At 41.6% G+C, this 10,146-nt stretch overlaps 2 protein-coding genes across 2 annotated transcripts in view; both read left to right on the top strand.

Annotated features, from left to right (window-relative positions):
* Positions 1-10,146, top strand: part of LOC115595755 (NACHT, LRR and PYD domains-containing protein 14-like) — a 965,684-nt gene that overhangs the window by 7,080 nt on the left and 948,458 nt on the right. Inside the window, 1 exon segment of the mRNA XM_030440560.1 lies at positions 1,870-2,407. Coding sequence (XP_030296420.1) covers positions 2,281-2,407 — 127 coding nt within the window. The 5' untranslated portion in view covers positions 1,870-2,280.
* Positions 3,205-10,089, top strand: LOC115595903 (protein NLRC3-like). Its single transcript, XM_030440753.1, has 4 exons — positions 3,205-3,261; positions 5,625-7,594; positions 8,440-8,613; positions 9,566-10,089. The coding sequence occupies exons 1-4, from the start codon at positions 3,205-3,207 to the stop codon at positions 9,750-9,752; spliced, it is 2,388 nt and encodes a 795-aa protein (XP_030296613.1). The 3' UTR covers positions 9,753-10,089.

The following is a 10,146-nucleotide window of genomic DNA, read 5'->3' as shown; positions in this document are numbered from 1 at the left end:
AAAGATGTGTGAGCCTCCTTTCATACTGAACAGAGGGGGGAACAGTATCTGACAGTAATATTCCAAGCTGTCAGGATGTGTTCCCCCTGTTTAAATGGTCAAATTTTATGATATCAGCCTGAAAATCACAGGACTTGTCTGTTGTTGGGAAAGAAGTCATTAGTATGAATTCGAAAGATGTGTGAGCCTCCTTTCACACTGAACAGAGGGGGAACAGTATCTGACAGTAATATTCCAGGATGTGCTTTACCTGCTATAATGGAACTGGATTTAAGACAAATATGATAAAATAGCAATTTATATTCGCCTATAAATGAATGAGCACATTTTGTTCAAAAAGTTCATAATATTCGAAATGAAAAGTCTTTCACAAATATAATATTTTTTATTAACAGAAATAATGTTATATATATATATATATAATAATGTTATGAATGAAATGTTTTATTTGCGGACCCACTACTGTAATAAAATAATTTCCCAGTCTGGGATCATTAAAGTAATTCTATCTATCTATCTATCTATCTATCTATCTATCTATCTATCTATCTATCTATCTATCTATCTATCTATCTATAACAGTAGTTGGTTGTGTTAATAAAGACATAAAAACACAAACATATGTGCTGTTGTCCCAGTTTAAAAACATAACGTGACAGTCATGAAATATGGATTTCACGTCCACAATACAACATCCTCAGATTAAACTCGCTAAAAAAAGTCTATTTTGAACCTCAGCTCTCTCCGTAGTGCCTCTGTGGTACGAGCACAACAGCTCGGGGGCGAGCTTTTTGTGAACGCGCGCTTCCTTCGCCCTTCGGGGCATTCCGGATGGGGGCGGGGCCAGGGGAAACACTCCTCGACGAGGAAAGAGAGCTCGATACAACACCGGAGACGCTCTCCCTCCCGGTTGGATGATCCGAGGATCTGCGCTAAAGAAGCTCCACTAATTTATAAAACACACTTGTCACTTCCTCTACGCTCTTTACAATAAAAGTCCTTTGGCATCCTGTGTTTGACAGTCTTTTATTATGAAGCCACAGCAGCAGGAAATGTGTTTCCAGCAGTAGAAACTTCACTCACTCCTGAAACAGTTTTTAGATAATTAATAAACAATGAGACGTTTTATTAAGAAATACAGAAGAAACATTCTCCCTCCTTTATACTGACCAGGTCCTGACTAATTGATTTATTAATATATTTATTTTCATGTTAGTAGCATCTCCACGTTGATTAAACTCTGTTTAACTTTGGTTTACATTAATAAGCTTTGCTTTAGATTAAATTAATCCTTGTTGGTATGACCTGGGTTAGCTGTAATTTTCTATGATAATAAACGCACCCCGCTCAGATTCTAAACCAACCTTCTGCTCTCTGTCCTCTGAAGCAGCTAAGCTAACTGCTAACTGCCTCTGTCTCTGCTGCTAACTGCTCTTTAACAGGAATACAGCTCAAATGGTTTGAATGTGCAATAAACTGTCAGCTTTGGCTGTGCTAACTGTCAAAAAGGAGAGTTGAACATTTGTTTTCCACCAAATCAGAAATGTTTCTTGTTCCCTCTCTATCAGTAACATCATTGTAAAGCTGGAACATGTAAAAATCAAACCTGTCGTGTTATTGACAGTAACCAGCTATCAGCTAACATTAGCATTGATCCTTATATCCTCATAATGAGAGTAGTTTAAAGGTCTTATTCTGAACTCACTCCAGTTCTTCTGTCTGTCTTAGTTTTTCACCTGCAGTTTACATGTTAGCCAGCATTATAGTGTGACCGTCTGTCAGCTATAAACTTAATGAGTGATTTTTACTGGACAGTGTGTGTGTGTGTGTGTGTGTGTGTGTGTGTGTGTGTGTGTGTGTGTGTTGCAGCATCATGAGAGTTGATGAAGGTCCTGGATGAATGTCAGCAGTGATCAACTGGACCAGACCTCTTCTCCAGGTATGCAGAGGAGTCACACAGGTAATATTAATACCTGTTAGTCATATCAGAAGCAGTGACATCGACACTTTCTGGACATAATCTCTGTCATTGTGTTTTGATGAATGTAAATCTGGTGCTGTTTTTGTTGCAACGTCTTTTTTGTGTTTTTATACATCGTTCATTGAATTTCTTCTGTGGATTTTCAAAGTTTCTGTCTGTCAGAGGAATATTCAAGTGTTCCACGTTTCTGTCCGAGGTGGGTTTTTTGTCCTTCAGTGAGCTGTAGCTGCAGGAAGACGAGTGTGTGTCTGCTGTAAGACTGTCAAACAGCAGCAACACACACACACACACACACACAGATGATGTCAGAGGGGAGGAGCAGCTCAGTGTCACATGAGAGGGCGGCTTCAAGTGAATGTGTTCAGTCTGTTCAGTCTCTGTTTTACAGCGATGCTGCAGAAGGAGGAAGACTAAAGTGTGAGGCAGGTGAGTGTTAAAACAAGGTGTTTGTGATGTTACTGTGAGAGTGTGAGTCAGTTTAGTCTCTGTGGACTGTAGAGGAAACACATGTTAGAATAAAGTCAACACTTTGATTCTTCTGTGGACACAAAGTCCTGATAGGCTGAATAATACACATTCAAACTACTGGAACTGAAGACCAGGAGCCCAGAGGGGGGTGTGTGTGTGTGTGTGTGTGTGGGTGTGTGTGTGTGTCTGTGTCTGTGTGTGTGTGTGTTGTGTGTGTGTGTGTGTGTGTGTGTGTCTGTGTCTGTGTGTGTGTGTGTGTGTGTGTGTGTGTGTGTGTGTGCGTGTGTGTGGGTGGGTGTGTGTGTCACTTCCTGTTCTCTCAGGTCTGCGTCACTACTGAACAAACACAGTTTACTGATTCTTGTGCTCTCAGCTCATAGTTAATGTTTCACCTCTCAGACTGACTTCAGACTAGATGAGTGTTTGTGTGGAGGAAGAGTTGGACCGAGCAGAACCTCCAGGATCCATCTGTCTGTCCATGAAGAGTGACCGGTCCAAATGTGAACCTCCGGACTTCAGTACTGAACCTGGACCCTCAGACACAAAGTAAGACGACTGATACTAACTCATTTATATGACTGTTACAACACGGTGTCAGCAGACACATTAAGCAGGAGAGCTCACATCACAGTCAGTGTGTGTTTCCAGGAGGAGTGTAATACCTGGGCTGATACCTGAGAACGTAGAAGAGTAGGTGCAGGTCCAGGAGGGATGGAGCGAGGGCAGATTGTCCTCTAGATAAACCATCACGGATGATGTCATTCTGTCAGACCAGTAAAGTCTATGTGTGGGATCACCGATCACTGAAAGCAGTATCTGCCGATCCCGATATTGCCGATCACCGATCACAGCGTCAAATCCATAAATTCTTCTATATTGTTGTCTTGTGTAACTTTCATATATTTAATTAATGATTCTTCTTACACAACATTGACATTGTATTATTAAGTATAAGAATTAGGAGATGAGAAAGTATCATGAATTGACCACCGTTTTATTGCAGGCTGAGGCAATGTGCAATATTTCACACTCTAGAGACTCTTAGAGACAACTTGGACTCAGCTTACATAGAGGAACTGTAGCTTACTAGTGGGAATGCAGTCAGGGTGGGAATTTTGTCATTTTAGGGGCAAGTCCATTTGGCCTTCATTTTTTTTGGTCAGGGGCACCAAGACCACATGACAGGGCACAAAGGCCACTGAGAAAATGTGTTGATTTACCTTTCAGACTGATACCATAACATCCTTATTTATAATAAGACATGGATTGTGTATTAAAACATTTTCTAATACCAAAATCAAGTTAAAGTTACATTAGAAAGTAGTTTTTGTTAAGTAGGGTTAGGGTGAGGTGATTTTTGTGACATCACACTGAATATTAGTGTTATTGAATATTTCTCCAAATAGAAATTCCCCAAAATTATGGCAAAGCACATTTTTTCCAAACAAAAAATTGTAGAATAACCAGCAGGAGACCACTGATGTGTGGAGTGATTTTGGTGACACTACACTCTGAATAATAGTGAAGTTATTTAATTTTTTGTAGTTTCTCTTTTCGGTGTTGCACTTTGTAGACGGTCCCTGCGCCCTCGTCTCACAGCTGGCTGACCATACAGACCAGAGTTTATGTCCAGACGCTCGTTTTGATTAACATACGGTTGTAGCTCGTTGTCTTCCTCACTACGGTAGGAAAGTTCCGTCGTTTGTGTTTTAACAAGGTTTCACTTATACGTTATTGATCTGGGAAGTTCGAATCTGTGAATATATTTCCTACTTTACCGGACTAAATCCTACCACATACGTCAGTTACGTATCATGTCAAAACCGGCTGAGCTCGCTCGCTGTGCTGTAAGTTTCGTACTTCTGTTTTGAGACGCTGCTGCTGTTTGAGAGGCTTTCACGTGAGATCATCGGGATGATGAGACTCCACCTGCGCGAACCGCGGACTCACTGAAGTTACTGTGAGTGACTACTGTGCACTCGGGTGGCTGTGGCCATGGCCGCCGTGAAATTCCCACCCTGCATGCAGTCAGTGCACTGTCTCTATATTGAAACGTCATCTGATCGGCCTGATTTGATCTATTTTGAGAACTCCGATCAAAACCAATAGGGGCATTATCGGCCGATTGCGATCGGTTGCCGATCGATCGGTGCATCTCTACTTTTAACCTCAGTTAAACCTGACGAAGAAGAAGAGTTGAAATAACACCATTATTACAGACTGAACGCTGAAATCAAACAGAACAATAACCACAGTTTGACTTTTCTCTGTGAGCGGCAGAGCGGCAGAGCTTCTCAACAGTGTCGACCAAATCTGGATGTTTTTAACAACAATCATCAAATCATTGTAGTTGTAAAGAAATGTGTTCACAGAGAGAGGAAGAGGAGTCATGTCTCTGTGAAGAAGCAGCCCACCTGCTGTGTTTGGTGTCAGGACGTCCTGAAGGATCCGGTCTCTACCAGCTGTGGACACTGGTTCTGCAGACGCTGCATCACCTCATACTGGGACCAGTCTGCTTCACCAGGAGACTCCTCCTGTCCCCAGTGTGGAGGTAAGACCCAGAACAACAGCTGGACTGTGGACAGACAGTCAGAGACAAACTGTACCAAGTCACACTGAACATCTCAACATGTTAAAGACACATTATGGAGAAATTCTCATGTTGTGTGATTTGGCGCCCCCCACAGTTTCTGAGTGCAACACCACTGTAGTAAAAACAAATCCCAGGTGTGTAACAGTTTGTCAGACGTAATATAGGTGCTGACTACAAACACAACTCATGACATCATCACAATGTTACGTGTTGAAGTGAACACGTATGTGAGGCTGTGATCCTACAAGTGACAGAGACACCGTTCACCTGTTACAACACACCTGACCATCAACACGACTCTGAAGCTGCTGCTTTAACCTCCAAAAGTTACATCATGTTGCTTTAAACATCTCAGCTTCTACATGTCATTACATTTATTTAGAGACTTCGGAGGCATTCAGACCAAACACCAGGACAAATTACTAGATTGTCTAGATTACACACAAAGTCAATGAAAAGACCCGAAGAGACTCAAACTTTATATATTCTGATACTGATGGATTGTTATTGATCATGAAAATAATCCCAGATTGTCAAATTCTCTAAAACATTTTTCTCTTTTCAGTGAATGTTGGTCTGCAGGAGGTTTTAGATGAACATAAGATCAGTCTGAGGAGGAGATGTGAACGTGTGACTGAAGGAAGTGATGGAACAGGAAGTGATGGAACAGGAAGTGATGGAACAGGAAGTGGAACCCTCCTCAACAGGATCTACACTGAGCTCTACATCACAGAGGGACAGAGTGAAGAGGTTAATACCCAACATGAGGTGAGGCAGCTTGAGACAGCTTCCAAGAAGAAGACCTTCAGTGAAACTCCAATCAGGTGCTGCGACATCTTTAAAGCCTCACCTGACCAACAGAGACGCATCAGAGTGGTTCTGACCAACGGCGTCGCTGGAGTTGGAAAAACCTTCTCGGTGCTGAAGTTCACTCTGGACTGGGCAGAGGGCTCCGAAAACCAAGATGTCAGTCTGCTGGTTCTGCTGTCGTTCAGGGAGCTGAACCTGATCAGAGATGAGCAGTACAGTCTTCTCAGGCTGCTCCATGTTTTCCATCCAACATTACAGAAGGTGACAGCAGAGAAGCTCGCTGTCTGTAAACTTCTCTTCATCTTTGACGGCCTGGATGAAAGCAGACTTTCACTGGATTTCAACAACCATGAGGTCGTGTCTGATGTCACACAGAAGTCATCAGTCAGCGTGCTGCTGACAAACCTCATCCAGGGGAAGCTGCTTCCCTCGGCTCTCGTCTGGATCACTTCCCGACCTGCAGCGGCCAATCAGATCCCTCCTTCATGTGTGGACAGGGTAACAGAAGTACGAGGCTTCACTGACGTCCAGCAGGAGGAGTACTTCAGGAGGAGGTTCAGTGATGAAAATCTGTCCAGCAGAATCATCTCACACATCAAGACCTCCAGGAGCCTCCACATCATGTGTCTGATCCCAGTCTTCTGCTGGATCACTGCTACAGTTCTGGACCACATGTTGACTACAGACCAGAGAGGAGAGCTGCCCAAGACCCTGACTGACATGTACTCACACTTCCTGCTGGTTCAGACAAAGAGGAAGAAGCAGAAGTACCATGACGGACGTGAGACGAGTCCACATGAGCTGACGGAGGCTGACAGGGAAGTTCTTCTGAAGCTGGGGAGGCTGGCGTTTGAACATCTGGAGACAGGAAACATCATGTTCTACCAAGAAGACCTGGAGCGCTGTGGTCTTAATGTCACAGTGGCCTCGGTGTACTCAGGAGTTTGTACAGAGATCTTCAGAAGAGAGAGTGTGATCTTCCAGAAAACAGTCTACTGCTTTGTTCATCTGAGTGTTCAGGAGTTTCTGGCTGCAGTCTACATGTTCCACTGTTTCACCAACAGGAACATAAAGGTGCTGGAGACTTTCTTGGGGGAGACTTCTCTGGATGTCACAGGAAAAGAGCACAAACATGGGAACTCAAAACCAAAACCAAAGTCTTTTCGTGAGAAGATTTCTAACTTTTTTGTTCAAAGCACTGATAGCCATGACACCCATTACACCAAAAGAAACACAACGGTTATGAGAGGTTGGAGGTATAACAGTGACTCATCCCTAGACGACTTCCTGAGGAATGCCATTAAGAAATCCCTGGTGAGTAAAAATGGCCACCTGGACCTGTTTGTTCGCTTCCTTCATGGCCTCTCTCTGAAGTCTAACCAGAGACTCTTAGCAGGTCTGCTGGGTCAGACAGACAACAGTCCAGAAATCATCCAGAGAGCCATCAACAACCTGAAGGAGGTGAATAGTGATAGGATCTCTCATCACTGTGAAAGAAGCATCAATATCATCCACTGTCTGACGGAGATGAACGACCACTCAGTCCATCAGGAGATCCAAGAGTTCCTGAGGTCAAAGTACAGATCACAGAAGAAACTCTCTGTGTTCGACTGCTCAGCTCTGGCCTACATGCTGCAGATGTCAGAGGAGGTTCTGGATGAGTTGAACCTGGATATTTACAGAACATCTCCAGAGGGACGACTGAGACTGATTCCAGTTGTGAGGAACTGTAGAAAGGCTCAGTAAGTCCAGATGTGTTGAACACTATGAAGTGAGGTAAAGCTGAAGTCTTCAGTATTAAAGATCAACACGTAACACACATGAATAATATAAAACCTCAACACTATACACGTTTACCGAAACAAGTATTAAACCTGCTGATTGAATAAATGATCATCACCAAGCTCAGAGTAGAAATGACATTAAGTCATCTTGTTTTCAAAACATTAAGCTAAATTATTACCCATAAAATTATAATATCACAATATTTAGTTGTAATTCTTGTGTTTGTGCAGTGTGAGGCATTAAATAAATGAAATGAGAGATGAAAAGCAGATGGAGCCACAGAATAAAATGCATCAAAGATTGAGAAAATACACACAAACACATAAGTGAGGTAAATACATACAAGTGCAGTTCCAACCTACAGTGACTTCACAGTTCACTGATCATCATGTGAACATGAAGCTGAACCAATATAAATCACAGCAGCCTGTAAACTAACATCTGACACCTTCTCACTTATTTCAACACTTTTGTCCTAAACTGTCATTTCTGCCTCATTATTTCCCTCAAGGACACTTTAATATGTATTTATGTTTATTTATATGGCACTTTAAAAGCACTTACATCAGCCCAGCTGATCCCCTCAGGCAGGTCAAAGTCTGGAGGCTCATGTGGAGGCGAGGAGCTCAAGTTTCAAACTACAAACCTTGTGATCGCTGACTGAGCAGCTCAGGCCGAACAGCTGACCAGCTGAGCTACAGCTGCTCATGTTCATGTGCTTTGTGATGCAAAATGAGTCTGTTTTCATAGTAAAGAGTCAGATTTTATTTGATTTTGAATGTTTTATTATCTGTATTCACAGACTTTATAACTGTCAACTCTCAGAGACTCACTGTGAAGTCGTCGTCTCAGCTTTGAAGTCCAACCACTCACATCTGAGAGCGCTGGACCTGAGTGCCAACAGCCTGAATGAATCAGGAGTGAAGCTGCTGTGTTCTGGACTGGAGAGTCCAAACTGTCGACTGGAGACTCTGGGGTCAGTTCATGTGTTTTTTCTCTGTGTATATTACATTTATATTTGACATCAAAAAAGGTGTGGCCCCATTCACATGTAAATCTCCGAATAGAAAGAATTGAATCTTTGAAAAAGGAGCTATGATGATGTTAAAGTCACGCTGGACAAAAGACAGATGAATGTAATTTATTGTCCTCTCTGATTGAACACACTGCACGTGTTGACTGTCTGAAACTCTGAAGACAAACTTTAGAACATTGAAAATATTACACTGCTGATTATAAATGTGACACTATTATTTCACACTTGTTGTTTTCACATAATAACAATAATAATATTAATAATAATAATAATATTTATTTTAAACCTTTGTTCACACTTTCACAACATTATTCAAACTTTGTGAATTTTAGTTTTCATGTCATCAGGTCTGAAGGGGTTTTGACCTCATAGATTTGATGCTGATTGACTCTGAGCGTCTTTTTCAGCTTCATATTTAAAACAGATCTAATATAACATTAAACATTCATCACTGGTTGATTCTCTCTGAACCTCTTAATCATTTGATTCCTTCGTGCTTCTGTGAATAAAAACAGAAACCAGTGTTTTCTTCTCTGTCAGACGATAACAAACATGTTTGTTCAGAACCTTTATGATGACATGTGACGTTTATACTGACTGAAATATTTAAACTCAGGATGATTTTGATCTGAAACAGTAGAATCAAATCTTCAGTCAGTTTCTGTTGGTTTCTGTTTGGCTGCACAACATGAGATTGTATAGATGGAGCCTCTGGTGGAGCTGCAGAGTCTAAGAGGTGGAGTCACTACGTCTTTATTGAAACAGGAGCACGTTGTCATTGATATTAATGAAAGATTTGTTTCACTTTGTGTATCTGACAGATGATTAAACACTGAATAATTTCAAGCAGGAACATTGTCTTCTAAACTCACTTCATTTATTCTTTATTCAGATTGAGGGACTGCGGTTTGTCGGAGATCAGCTGTGCTCCTCTGGCCTCAGCTCTGAAGTCCAACCCCTCCCATCTGAGAGATCTGACCCTGTGTCACAACAAGCTGCAGGATTCAGGAGTGAAGCTGCTGTATGATTTTCTGCAGAGTCCACACTGTAAACTGGAGACTCTGAGGTCAGTTCACTGACTCTCTGTTACTGCTGTACATCTAAATGTTTAATTAACAGTTGAAGCTAATTTATGTTCAAACATAACTTTGTAAACGTAATTTTTTTCACAATTGATCTAAATTTAGTCTGCATTTTTGGTAAATGGTCTCATCGGTAAACAAAAGATCCTCTGAACTCATAGTTGATTTAACATTATCAAGTTCACATGAAATGTCTTCATAACTAATGTCTGACCATTAATATTGATTCTTCAGAACACAGACACACACCCTCTTCTGATTGGCTCTTTTAGAGACCACTCATCAAACTATTGATAATGAATGTCGTCTGATTTGATCTCATCTGACTGGATTTTTAATGGATTTTTATCGTCATCATTTATTCTTTATCCAGCTTCTGGAACTGCAGTTT

Source organism: Sparus aurata, chromosome 14 (assembly GCF_900880675.1).
Source record: "Sparus aurata chromosome 14, fSpaAur1.1, whole genome shotgun sequence".
Classification (NCBI taxonomy): Eukaryota; Metazoa; Chordata; class Actinopteri; order Spariformes; family Sparidae; genus Sparus; species Sparus aurata.
The sequence above is the reverse complement of the archived record's forward strand: the minus strand, read 5'-3'. Positions and strand labels throughout refer to the sequence as shown.